At 37.0% G+C, this 14,228-nt stretch overlaps 1 protein-coding gene across 1 annotated transcript in view; it reads right to left on the bottom strand.

Moving 5' to 3' along the window:
- LOC106527650 (voltage-dependent N-type calcium channel subunit alpha-1B) overlaps positions 1-14,228 on the bottom strand; it is a gene marked incomplete at its 3' end in the record, with an annotated part of 96,643 nt that overhangs the window by 24,063 nt on the left and 58,352 nt on the right. Inside the window, 13 exon segments of the mRNA XM_014022591.1 lie at positions 2,263-2,325; positions 4,323-4,429; positions 4,580-4,647; positions 5,337-5,454; positions 5,688-5,760; positions 7,767-7,898; positions 8,409-8,521; positions 10,076-10,188; positions 10,259-10,480; positions 10,982-11,071; positions 11,598-11,687; positions 11,780-11,895; positions 12,081-12,184. Of these exon segments, the coding sequence (XP_013878045.1) occupies positions 2,263-2,325; positions 4,323-4,429; positions 4,580-4,647; positions 5,337-5,454; positions 5,688-5,760; positions 7,767-7,898; positions 8,409-8,521; positions 10,076-10,188; positions 10,259-10,480; positions 10,982-11,071; positions 11,598-11,687; positions 11,780-11,895; positions 12,081-12,184 (1,409 nt within the window).

Genomic DNA, 14,228 nt, shown 5'->3' with positions numbered 1-14,228 from the left:
TCTCCTGACAAATTTAGACTTTGCATTTATTTCTTTTAATCCAGAGTGAGCCTCTTGTGTGAATGGGAGACTCATTAAAGGTCAACAGAGCAGAAAATGTTCAGAAATGAGATTAATGAGCAAATGTGACCAATGTTTCTGCAAACATTGATTTAGGTACAAAAACACAAACATGTCTTCATTGTTTTTAACTCTCATGTAAGAACTGCTTGAGAACAGTATGGTTCAGTCAGGTGGTAATTTATGGTGACGTTATTTTCCATGTGTTCACCTGTATTTAAAGACACGGCGGGTGGGGGAGCAGTAGACAGTATAAGTCCTAAAAGACACAGACAGAGGACACAGGACAGGTAACCACAGACACACAACTACTGGTAGAGTTTTCATGCTTGCAGACAGAATAAAGAGGGAAATTTAAATATCAGGAAAGAAGAGTTCATTTGAGAGAAATATTCTTAAAACTGTTGCATTATAATAAAAACCTGTTTGAGTTTTAGCTAACATTTCAGATTTATGTGATCTCCAATGTTCTACAACAACAAACACTGCAAAATAGTGCTGACAGTAACACGTGGACTGGAAAAGTTCATATTTTCTGCGCATATACAGCTTTAAGAMGACTGCTAAAATCTGCTGAAGAAGCTGGAAGCTAAAATGAGCCGAACAATTATAAAAACTAAAAACAACAGTTTTGGTAAAAACTRCAGCTACCAAAACATTAGCTAAATTTGGCAAAATCATAACTAAAACAAGCAGAACAGTAAATAAAAGCTTAAACTGCCAAAAGCAAAAATCATCTAAACTGAAACTGATAGTTAAAAGCAGAAAAACAAAAGCTGAAATCTAAACTGATCAAAACAGTGGCTACAAATCAGTAAAACAAGCAAAACAGCCTAAAAGTTATAATCAACAGAACAGTAGCTAAAAGCTTGAACTCTAAAAAACAGCACAAAGCTAAAACYAGCTAAACAGTAGCTAACAGTAAAAATAAACCAGCTGAGAAACAGTAGCTAAAACAAACAGGACAACAGCTAACACAAAACTGGAGCTAAATGTTTCATTTAACGAAACTAATTAAAAGCTAAAAGAGAAAATTCAAGCTAAAGGCTAGAACTAGGACAACTGTAGCTAAAAGCTAAAATTTACTAAAACAGTAGCTAAAACATTTGAATCAGTAACTGAAAGCCAAAAGAAGCAAAATAGCAGCTAAATGCCCAAACCAGAAAAACAATAGCTAAATGCTAAAATTAACACAACTAACTAAAAGCTAAAAAAGCTGAAAGTTAAGAAACAGTAGCTGGAAATTAAGATGACAACAGCTAAAACCTAACTGTAGATAAAAACCACTACTAACAAAACTTACAAAAAAGCTAAAAATCTGCTAAATCCTAGCTAAATTCTAAAACCATGAAAATGATCTAAAAGCAGAAACGATCAAAAACAGTAGCTAAGACAGGCCGAACAGTAACTGAAAGCCAAAACAAGCAAAACAGTAGCTAAAAGCTACAATAACAAAACAAACTAAAAGCTGAAATCTGAAAACTTGTGGCTAAAAGATGAAACCAAGAAAACTGTGGCTAACATGAACTGCTAAAAGCAAAAGAAAAAAAATTAAAAAGTAGCTAAAATGTTCAGGAAGCCAAAAGAAGCCAATTTGTTGAGGCAGGTTTGAAAATGAACAATGTTTTTGAATTAACTGAATAATTCATAATGTACATTTACAGAGAAAATATTAAGTACAAAAATGTATACATTTAAAAAAAGACTGGTTAAAACTGAACCAAGTGTGGTGCAGCTGTTGGATAGCAGAAAAGTAGTGTGAATGCTGACTCAGCATTTTCTAATCATCATATTGACATTAACGGGCAGAAAGCAGAAGAATGACTGCAGGCACCGACAACGATGAGCTGAATAAACAAAGAAAACTACAGTTAAAGGCCTAAATGTTTTATCTCAACAGTTTTTCCACTCCTGGTACGTGTTTTCTGAACATAAATGTTTATTTTCTTGTAAGGCACCTTGAAAAGGCGCTTCACTCTTCAAGCAGTAAAGTGAACGATTACAGATTATTTCTCTGAAGGCTCAAAACTGAGAGGAGGAAAAGAGACGACACCAGATAAGAGAAGGATGGAGAGGAGAGGGTCACAGAGAGAGTCGGGTGGAAGAAGGGAATTAAAGAAATGCAGGAAGGAAGGAAGGAAGGAAGGAAGGAAGGAAGGAAGGAAGGAAAGAGGAGAAAACCGTAACAGAGAGATAACTCACGGTGACTGAATGCTGATGATGGACGACCTGTGAGACAGTGCATCTCGATTTTGCTTTACAAAACTGTACATGCAGAACAAAAAGAAAATAATGAGGCAGAAAGGTCAACGGGACAGGTGGACATGTCTGTCCGTCCACCTGAACCCCCCACCAGCCCTTAAACCCCGCCCCCTGCGTCACAGTCTATAAAGCTACAACAACACAACAGAAGACACTAAATGATTCCAGTTTCATTCCAAAACGGTAAAAACAAAAACTGAAAATACATTTTAGCTGTAAAATAAACTGAACTTTTCCTGAAGTTGCAAGGGTAAGTTTGGTGTGTTTGGAAAAAACAAGCCGAAAGTCTTCAGCTAACAGTCTACAGAGCTGATTCCATCTACAGTCAGTTCAGCACAGAACAACCAGATGAGCCGAACGTAAAAACAAATACTAAAAAATTACATTTATTAATTAACTAATAGAACAGTAGCTACAATTTAAAATTAGCAGAACCATAGCTTAAGCAAGCAGAACAGTAACTWAAAGCTTGAACTGCAAAAAATAAGCAAAAAGCTAAAACCAGCTAAAAAGTAGCAATATGTTAGCTAAAAGAAAAAAATGAATCTAAACTGTAACCATTAGCTAAAGGAAGAAAAAATCTAAACTAACATGATCAAAACAGTAGCTAAAAACTGTAAAATAAAAACATACAATAAGCTAAAATCAGCAGAACACTAACAGCTTAAATAGCAAAGAGCTAAAACCAGTTAAACAGTAGCTAAAAGCAAATCATATTTAAACTGTAGCTAATAGCTAAAAGCAGAAGAACAGTAAGAAAATTTAAATGATCACAACAGCTAAAACAATAGCTAAAACCTAAAAGTTACGATTACCAAAACTTACAAAAAAAATCTAATAGCTACAATTTTCCAAAACAATATATACGAAAAGTAACTGAACAGTAGCTAAAAGGCTAAATAAGTTGAAGAGTAGCTAAATAATATGATTACCAAAACTAACTAAAAGCTAAAATCAGACAAATGAAACACAAAAACAACACATGATGTCACCAACATTTCACAAATAACAAATAAATCTGACAGTTTATTAACGACGTCTTGCTCTTTTATTTTTCTGGTGTTTTGGAATGACACGCAGAGATTTTCCTCCACAGAAGCCAAACAAATTWAAAAAAGAAACTGTTCAACAGCCACAAGAAACTGATACAAACACTGAAAACAGACTCACAGCACCACATGACAACAAGCCGAATGTTTGAGACGTAAACCAACCGGTGAGCTYCAGCTTGTTCTGAGAGGGAAGGAGGGCAATTAAGGAGCAAAGGCCTGTTTTAGCCTCGTGTTTAAATGAGTTTTAACGTGAGAACAGAAAACGAGAAGAGGCGTCTGCTTAACAWCTCAAATCTTTGGTTCGGATCTTTGTTAGGAGCTGAAGGAGGCAGAGTTCCTGAACCTGAACCATGTTTTGTTGCTTTCATCCGTTTCTGCTTTATTCTAAGAAAAAAAAAAACAATAAACTCCACTCTGAACCTGCAACTGTGCTGAACAGCCAGTAATTATTTCTCTGTCTGTTTACAGTAATAACAACCCTCACAGTTATAAGGTTTATGTTGTTTCTAAATATCTTATTGTCCATAAYGGTGAATTTCTCACTTTAACAAACAGAAAAACAAGTTATAAAGAAAAGAGAAAACTGTTACATCCACAGAGCAGGAAGTCACAAATTACAGTTCAAAGACTGTAAAATGTTTCAGATAATATCTAGTATCTTTGGAAATAAAATGTTTTGCAAATTATGGTGAACAAATTGAAAGAATAAGAAAAATTGTGTGGAAAAAAAATGGTTCAAACTCTGTTGTTGTTCCTTAATTGCCTGCAGATCAACAGCCGGGGTGACAAACAAGACAACACAACAAAGAGCGCGTCCAGAGTGGGAACACAGCTGACAGAGAGGGAGGAGATCTGAGAAATAAACAGATTTATTTCCAGCGTGGAACCGGACCGGACCGGACCGGACCGGACCGGACGGAGCGGGATCTGAGACAGAGGAGAACTTACGCGGCGATGGAAATGTTGGCGGCTGACATGGGGCTGACTTCCTTCACCTCCAGAGCTTTCTGCAAGGCCAGCTTCTTATTGGCTGCCTCTTCCTGCTCCTCTTCGTCCTTTAGCCAATCAGAACCAAGATAGAAATCAGAAAGATTCAGACGCAGTTAATCTCCCTAAATGCAGGATCTAATGAACCACATTTAATAGGATTTATAGATAACTCTTTAAAGATAAGACTGGCAGCAGCGAYGGTGGTGGCGGCCCACCTTAGTGAGCTCCTGGGCGTTGGCGAGGTTATCAACAGCGATAGCCAAGAAGACATTCAGGAGAGTGTCTGAATCACAGCTTTCAAGAGAAAATACATTTGGAAAAGAACTTTTGAAATATACAGGTTGAGTCAAAAGTCTCAGGACACACTTACTTCAAAAACTAAAGAAAAAATGAAATATCTGAAAATCCCAGCAGGTAACAGGTTGATTGGATGGATGGTTGGATGAATGGATGGATGGACGATGGATGTTCTCATGTGTTCTCATCCTGACTGAGAACCAACACTAACGTATCTACATCAACACAGTTCAACAATAAATGGTGTAATACCACGACACACCACTAGGTGGCCAGAACGACAGCATTATCACTAAAACAAAATACAAAGAATTTATCCTCAGAACTTATTTTCTTTTATATTATTCATTTCCTCTTGATTAAAAAACATTTCAGTACACAATCCAAGTGTAATGGTCAAAGGATTGGGATAAAACAGAAAAGATTGAAAACCAACAGCTCAGTTGTTGTTTTGGCTTCTACTGAACAAAGCGATAGCTGTGCTACGTCAGCGTTTTTATGAAAATATCCATATTTGCAGTCCTTACAAAGACACCAAACCTTCTGTTTCTGTGTGAAAGGTACACTCTGCTGTAGCAGAAAATCTCTGGTTTTATAAAATATATGTTTATATGTTATACCACTACTGAAATCTTCAGCCTCTTAGATTAAATGTTTATATGTCACACAGGATACAGTTTCCAAAGAGYGTGAGGACGATGAAGTAGATGGAGGAGAACATGCCGCGTCGAACGCCTCCCTGAGACTCGATGCCGTGGTACATCACAGCGTTCCAGTCCTCACCGGTCAGAATCTGAGTGAGACAGGAACAAAAGGCCCGTTCAGATCTCACACACTGAAGAATTAAAGGATAAAACGGAGGGAAGAAACTAATCAAAGGATTATAATAGAGCTCATCAGGGCGCATGAGGAGCACGGGTCGCTCATTCCCACTAATTAAAAATTAAAATAACAAATCTCTTCATTAAAAAAAAGTCCTTTTTTTAAAACTTTTATTCAAATTGAGTGAAGCTGGTATTGTTGTACCTGAAACACGGTGAGAATTGCTGCTGGAAACGTATCAAAGTTTGTTGTCGGTGTCTCATCCTCAAAGTTAAACCTGGAAAACAATCACAAAGTCACAAATATGGAAAAAAATTTAATTAAATTTATTTTGATTGTGTGCTAATAAAGTCAGCACAGACATCTTTTTATTTAGGCAACACGTTTTGGTTCACAAAGCCGTGGGAAATTCAGGTTCAGAAGGTGCTGCAGCACCACCAGCTTGTGTTGTTGCCTTGTTTGGTGTCTTTTAGCTAGTGCTAGTGATTTGCTACTTTTAGCTTTCATCTAACCTTTTCTGCTTCTAGTTAATGTTTTAAAAATCTTAGCTGTTAGCTAGCTCTTCAATGCTTTTATGTAGTGTTTGTTATTTTTTGCTAGTGTTTGGCTCAATTTGCTATTTGTCTAGCATTTAACATTTTTAGCTTTTAGCTATTGTGTTGCTATTATTGACTAACAATTTGCTACTATTAGCTTTCATATTCACTTTTTCTACTTCTAGTTAATCGTTATGACAATCTCAGCTATTGGCTAGTTCTTTGCTACTACTACCTTATAGCTAGCCTTTCAGTAAGTTTATATAGTGGTTTTCTTATTTTAACTAGCTTTTTACTTTAGTTTTTGGAGCTCAGGTTATCTTTCATCTAACCTTTTGTTTTCAGTTAATATTTTTGATGCTCTTAGCTGTTAGCTAACTCTATGCTTATATTAGCTCATAGCTAGCCTTGAGCAACTTTCCTCTAGTGTTTATTATTTTTTGGCTGGTGGTTACTCTCATTTTAACTTCTGGCTTGCATTTTACTTCCTTAGCTTTCAGATGGTGTGTTGCTACTTTTAGCTTTCATCTAACCTGTTTCTGCTTTTAGTTTTTGTTTTGATAATCTTAGCCGTTAGCTCTTTGCAACTTCTAACATTCAGCTAGCAGCTAGCTGTATGTAGCGAATGGCTAACTGCTAGCCATTCGCTACTTTTACTTATTTATTTTTGGTTAATGTTTTGCTCATTTTGGCTTTTGACTTGCATTTTACTCAGCTTTTGTGATGTTTTTAGATTTTAAAGCGGTTTCTTCAGGTATTTTGTTATTTTGTTCAGCTGCTGCTTCATCACTGTATCTTCTTCCTCCTGCTTCGCTCCCTTTCCTTTCTTCCTCTATCACCTCTCACTCGCTCCTCTCCTTCTGTAGGGATTAGCAAACGCTCTGCAGCCGTGAGTTTGGACCTCTGTTTACATTGATAATGGGGATTGGGAGCGAGCGGCTCAGCGACTCCACGAGTCGTCCGCAGACTCTGTCCTGGAAACAGGCGTCATGTGACGCTCCGCTCCCCGCAAGTTTGTTCCTTCTGCTTCATTCCATCTAATCCTGAACACAATAGCAGCTGGTTTATATTATAAACCAATTGTGAAGGCAAACGGCTGCTCTACAGGCACACGTGGATTAATAAGAACAAATATTGGAAAAACGGGGGTTAAACGGGGACACAAAACATTTTGTAGCAAGAAAGAAATAACTTAACTTGAAAAGTTGTTTGAAAATGAAAATAAAGCAGATTCTTGCCGTGTGTTTTACCTTTACACATAACCTGCAAAACTTACTGAATTATTGGGATTTTTGAGATTTCTAAAGGGAACAGGACTGTGTCGGCCATCTTGAATTGTGCTGACTTTATTCCTGAGGAATCTGTTAGAGCTCAGAATGTGTTTTGGGATRACTCTCAGTTGCTACAGAACCAAAATGTAGCTCTTTTTCTGTAAAGCTGATTGATTTATAGCTTTTTTTTTCCCACACAGTGTGGGTTCAGCAGCTGGCRGTGAGGTGAAGGGTAAACAGTTTGTGTGCAAATTGATTCAGAGGGGGCAGATGTCAGGCTTTTGATTATCTGAAGCCAGACGAGGATCATGAGGCGTTCCTGTCTTCAGGAGACACGGAGCTCCAGCTGGGAGTGATATTCAAAGAGCTGCTGCTCAGCCAGCTTCCTGCTGCGTCGACCCCCACCGCCGCCGCCGTCCACAGAGCACGGCCCCCGAAGGAGGAGGAGGATCTGTGCGCTGTCAGGATGTACTCACTGTCCTCCGAAGAGCTGCATCCCCAACAAGGCAAACACCACGATGAAGAGGAAGAGGAGGAAGAGCAAACTGATGATGGACTTCATGGAGTTCAGGAGGGAAACCACGAGATTCCTCAACGAGTTCCAGTACCTGTAAGCAGAGAGAAATATACAGTCATCAAAGCAAAAGTTTTCACCCCTCTATTGTATCTTTACGAGCTGATATTCCTTCAACAAAAAAAAATAACATGTTTTAAACTGTTCAATAATTACTAAATTATATTTACTCTCTCAGCTTTAAAGTCCCAATTATTACCTTCAGACAGAACATAATTAACCACCTATTAGTGATCTAACAATCAATTATTATAGTTTAGAACCATTGATTTTTGAATTTAGGAACACTCAGAACCACTGAACCAGATTTAATTAGCAGAAAACCACCATAATTGACTTTTTGGCATAAATATTCAAACTAAAACATTTAAATGAGGTTACTTCATTCTAACCGAGTTAATTCACATTTTTAATCACTGATAACTTTCATTTCCAGAGGTGGGCCTGTATTTAAAAATATATGTTGTTGTTTACTTTGTTTAATCTGTTTATTTATTTWTTTTTATTTCTTTCTTTTTGTTTTAGTCTCCTGAGATGAACTCACTTGGTGACTTTGAAAATCCTCAGAAGTCTTAAGGCCCGCAGCACACTGATGCCAAACGATGCTCCTGGTTTGATCATGTCCCAGATGACCTCACAGATACTTCCCACAATCACCTGCACAAACATCAACAACAATAAAAAAACAGAGTGAATGATGACATTGGCTGAAGAAGCTGAAACTGAGGCGTTGAAGCTAAAAGAAGAACGCTAACAAGAAAAGCAAAACATCAGCAACAACCTAAAACTTTTAAAAGTCTAGCTTTAGTTTTACATTAGAAAAATGCTAACCAACAGATAAACATAAAAAATGGATAAGTAAAACCTTAAAAAATAAAATGCTAGCTAGAAGCTAAATGCAGCAAAGGCTAGCTGGAAACTGAACTAAAGCTAACTAAAAGAAGCAAAATGCTGACTAAAAGCTAAAACAAAAGCCTAACTAAAGGTTAACAGTAGCAGAATGATAGCTAAATGCTAAAACAAAAGCCTAACTAAAGGTTAACAGTAGCAGAATGATAGCTAAATGCTAAAACAAAAGCCTAACTAAAAGCTTCAAACTAGCAAAGGGCCAGCTAACAGCAAAGAGCGCCAACATTAAAAGGTTAGTTAAAAGCTACAAGAAATAAAAGACTAGCCAAAACAAAAAGTTGCGTAACACAAGCTAAAACTATAAGTGTCATAAATGCTGGCAAGAAGCTAAAACTAGCATTGCAAACTAGAAGCTTAAAGTAGTTAAAACTTAGTTAAATGCTACAAGTTACATAAGGCTAGCAAAAAGCAAAACGAAGCAAAAAGCTAGCTAAGCATTATGAGCAGTAAAATGCTAAGCAAATGGCTACTTTGTTACTTGTTACTGTTACAAGCAACACAAATCTGGCTAAAAGCAATAAAAATGCTAGTAATAAGCCAAGATTAGCAAAGACTAGCTAGAGGCTTAAAGAAACAAATGGTTAGCCAAAAGCAACAAGTAACAAAAGGCTAGCCAAACACTGYGGTAAAATGCTAATAATAAGCTAACAAGGCTAGCTAAAGTTATAAGTAGCAAATTTCTATTTAGTTAATTTCAACTGTAGCCACAAGCAACTCATGGCTAAAAGTAACAAAAAACTAACAATAAGCTAAGATTAGCAAAGGACAGCTAAAAGGCAATGGCTAAGAAAAACAACCAAAAGGCTAACTAAATGTTAAAAGAAATAAAATGCCAACTAGAAGCTAAGGGATTAAAAAATAACTTCCATGATGGGAACAGCAGTTCATTGTAGTGAACAGAGTCATTACAATCAGTTCACTAAGATGATTCATGCAAAGGATTCGTTCACTGAATCATTCAGTTCATCTGTAATACTTATACTATAATAATAATAATAATAATAATAATAATAATAATAATACAGAGGGGATAATAATAATAATAATAATATGCAGTGTACTTATTTGAACTGTTTGTCGTGTTTAGAATGTATTTGAAATCTTGTGAAAACAGACTCGTTCACTCAAACGAATCGTTCATTTGAACGAATCACTGGTGAACAACACAACAATATTGTGTTGGTAAATGAACGGCAAACTGCACAAACTCTGCAGAGGAAATTAGAGTGTAGAAGGAAAATAGTATGACTATTAAAAGCCATGAAGAAGACATGTTTTGCTTTACACCCCGCAGTGACTCACCCCAAAGTCAAAGCAGTTGAAGGAGGAGTGGAAGTAATTTCTTCCTCCGAGGCCGTACATCTTCAGAGTCATCTCCGTCAGAAACAAACCCAGGAACACAAACTCCGCCGTGTCTGTTTGGCACATTTACAGATCAGACAGTAAAACAGAAGCTGTCCAGCGTTAGGTGGTTCTGTGACTCACAGAGAGCTCTGGTCAGCCAGTCGGGCTGGTCGTAGTGCACGATGGCCACACACAGCGTGTTGAGGCCCACCAGGCACAGAACGATCCAGTAGAAACTCTGAGCTTTCACCATTCTGCGGATGAAGAAGCGGAACCTCTTCTCTTTACGGTGGAAATAAGAGGAGCTGTCCATCTTCCCGCTGCTTTTCACGCTAGCCCGGCCGAACGGAGAGCCAGGAGGAACTGAAACAAATCACTCAATTAAAAAAAAAAAATACAACTTAAACAAACTTATTGCAGAGATTTGTGCGAAACAAACGAGAGGAGAGTCACACGTTTATTCTCTCAGAGCTTCATTTTACAGAAAACAGTCGATAAAGACAAAGCTGGCAGTTAAAACGGAGAAAAACTAATTGGCTGTGATTAGCACACTGTTTTTCCTTCCAATGTGAAACTATAAAACCCATTAACACGAAACCACCGTGCTGCAGGTGATTTATTTTTTTTATTTTAACAGTCTAATTAGAAAAGTAAATTATTCTTTTTCTTGTTGAAGGTGGCAGAGCCAGGAGAAACAGCTTCAGCTCTCGGGATCATTGCACTAACAGCTACATTTAAACACATTATTACCAGAAAATTCATCTGCAAAATGGGGGTGAGACGGACGCTTTTATTGTGAAAGCCAAAATCGGGCGGTCAAAGACAACCTGCTGRTCAGTAAAAATAAAAAAAGGTGAGATTTACCAACAGACGACATGTCAGCGAAGGGATCCTCGCCCTCTTCTGCACCGATCAAGTCGTTTTTACCTTTCTTGATTTTGCCTCTTTTCAGAACTACAACAATAAAAGCACAGGAGCACACAAATGAACAATGACAATAAAAACAAGAAAATAAGAACACTGTATGAATTTTTTAATTTATTCTTTAATTTTTCTTTAATTATTGTAAAATAATTTTTTATTTTACTTATATAAATTAATATAATTTTAATAAAAATAGCAATAGAAGAGAAAAAAGACAAAGATAAACAAGACAAAATGAAGATAAACTAGGACATTCGTCTAAAACAAGAAGGCAAAGACAAAAAGGATGAAGGCAAAAAAAGAAAAACAAACAAATAAAAAAGAATTGTTTTTATTCTGGGGAACTCTGTGAAAGCACCAGATCCAGCAGGAACCAGGACGTGTTTGTGGACTCGTGCTGCTGTTCCACCTGGACACGCTCCAGTAATCTGCCAAAAACAAAAGTCCTCCGAAAGGAAAGGTGAGCTGAGCTTCCTGCGTCAGTTCAGCAGGTTTAGCTTCTAAAACAGATTCTGTAAAAATCACTGCTTCCTGGTCCGGCCTCCTGAGGACTCACCTGACAGGTTCTGGTTCCTCTTGTACCACGCTCCGTCCAGCGGGGACTTCTCCACCGCGATCTCGTCCTCCTCCTCCAGCAGCACCTCCTCTGCAGCAGCAGAAAGAACAAGCTTCAGMTCAGTTAGCCTTCTTTATTTTAAACCCAAACAGCCGCAGGAAGCACTCGTAGATCAGCTTCACCTGCTTTGCAGATCCACTCCAGGTAGCCGGTGAGTTCTCGCTCGATCTGCTGCTGCCGCCGAAGCTTCAGGAACTCCTGCCTCTTCTCCACRCGCTCTCKCTCTTTGGCAAATTCTCTAAAACAACAACATTGTTTTAAAACACAGTTTTCAATGTGCTAGCTAAAAGCTAAATATAAAAAGGCTAGCTAGGAGATAAAGGTAGCAAAAAGCTAAAAAAAAAACAGTTTTAAAATACGTTGCTGTCTACGTTCCTACCCCGTGGTCACAAACCGATTACGGTAAAGTGGTCCTGGACTCACCCTGACAGAACACCGAGCACCARGTTGAGCATGAAGAAGGAGCCGATGATGATGAGCGGGATGAAGTACAGCCAGTTCCACGAGTTCCCTATGGCGTCGTTCGTCTGAAAGCAAACAGACGGTGAGAGATTCAAYGCTCAGGACTCAAATGACTCCCATGAAGTTCGCCAACACAGCCGAAATTGAGTTCTTAAAGCTGAAAGAAGACAAACATTRGCTAAAAACTAAAAGAAGCAAAAATGTACTTGAAATTACAATTAGCTAAAACATATCAAAGCGTTACCTTAAAGCAGCAAAGTGATACCTGAAAGCTTAAGTATAAAAAGTCAAGAAAGGAGATAAAGGTAGCAAAAAGCTAACTAAAGTATCAAAAGCCTAGCTGAAATGTAAAGTATCAAAAAGCTAGCTAAAGTATCAAAAAGCTAGCTAAAGTATCAAAAAGCTAGCTAAAGTATCAAAAAGCTAGCTAAAGTATCAAAAAGCTAGCTAAAATGTAAATCTGTCAAAATGCTAGCTGAAAATATCCTGAAAGAGAAATTTTCTAAAGCAGATTTGAAAGAGAACCAAGTTTTTAAAAAGAATAAAAAGATCTCAGTGTGATTCTGTGGGAAAATATATGTTTATAAAGTTAGATATTCTGTAAAATACTTGAAGCTATAAGTTTAAAACCTGCTACAGACCAGATTTTGTTTTATTCTGTTCTGATAAATTAAACTCCAGARCTGAACCTTTCCTGCGCATCGCTGTAAGCTTCACAAAACAACAACTCTCCCAACGGTGTAGTTAAATGGTAACATTTAGAGATTAAATAGTATCAGTTTGGAAAAAAAAGGAAACTTTTGTCAACTTTCATCATTAGGAGCAAAAAAAATGAATAAATAATAAATCAAAAATTGGCAAGTTTTTAATTTGGAAAAGTAAAAGTGTTTTCTATCACTGCAAAACAGAAACGTCTGTTTCTAATTAACTGTTGAACAAACGGACGTGAAAACACTGGAATAATAACAGCTGCCAAGAGTTTGGGCCAATTTTACCAACAGTTTATCTGAACACTGCTTTTGGCTGATAGTGGTTTGCAATTTGACCCATAAAAAATGAAGAAATGTGGATATTAGAACTTAATATAAAGTGTTTACACTGAMTAGAACTGAGCTGTAATAAGAGTCTACATGCTACAGTTTCAGGCTACATATTCACAAAAAATAAAAATGTATTTAGTTTTGTGCAAAATGTAGATATACTTCAGCTCAATTCTGCCATATTTCGATATTTTTCACCTGTGTGTGTTTGTATATATGTGTATAAGAGTGTATTTGACCTAAAGGCTATGACTCTGCCCCTTTTCAGCATGATTTCCACTTTAAACTCTGTCACAAAAGGCGATGAGTGATTTGCATCCCTTCAAGGAATAATCGACTTTAAGTTAAATCCAAACATACAATCATCGTTCTTTTCATTTCATGAATACATAAGTTTTAAAAAAGCAACAAAAATACGTTTTTTAACAATGGTTTGAATAGTTTATTGTTCAGTTTAATGTTTATTGTTTGCGTCAGCTCTCAGACAATCAGCAGAATGTGTCCAGAAGCTCACCTCCCACTCAGCCATGAAAACAATCAGCTTTCATGTCGACTTTAAGAGGCGACGACGCTGAACGTCACTTCATCTTTTTTACAACAGAAGCCCCGAAGAAACTGTTGGTTTGAAAGCCTGATGACTTTCACTGTAGTTTAAACACTAAAATAAAGACCTCTGAAAATGTTTTGAAAAGGATCTTAGACTACTCATTTGTTTTACTAAAAGTTGTTTTTGACACGTCAAAACATCTAATTAAAAATTGTTTGTATTTATTACATGTTTCACTTACAGTTGAGAATAAAATACAAAGATTCGAGACTAAAAACCTATGATTGTGRCAATAAACATAATTTTTCATTAGTTTCAGTGTTCTGAACCAATATATGGGTTGAAAGGATCAAATGCAATATTTAATAAAATAGCTTCTGACTTAATATTATGAGTGTTAGCTCACTCAGGAACTAATATTAATTATATTTTACTGATAGATATGTGGCATTAGCTCCTGTGTTAATATAACTAGTGTTAGCTTGCACAAGAACTACCGCCATATATGTAGTGTTAGCTCCT

This window comes from Austrofundulus limnaeus, unplaced genomic scaffold (assembly GCF_001266775.1).
Source record: "Austrofundulus limnaeus strain Quisiro unplaced genomic scaffold, Austrofundulus_limnaeus-1.0 Scaffold336, whole genome shotgun sequence".
Classification (NCBI taxonomy): domain Eukaryota; kingdom Metazoa; phylum Chordata; class Actinopteri; order Cyprinodontiformes; family Rivulidae; genus Austrofundulus; species Austrofundulus limnaeus.
The sequence above is the reverse complement of the archived record's forward strand: the minus strand, read 5'-3'. Positions and strand labels throughout refer to the sequence as shown.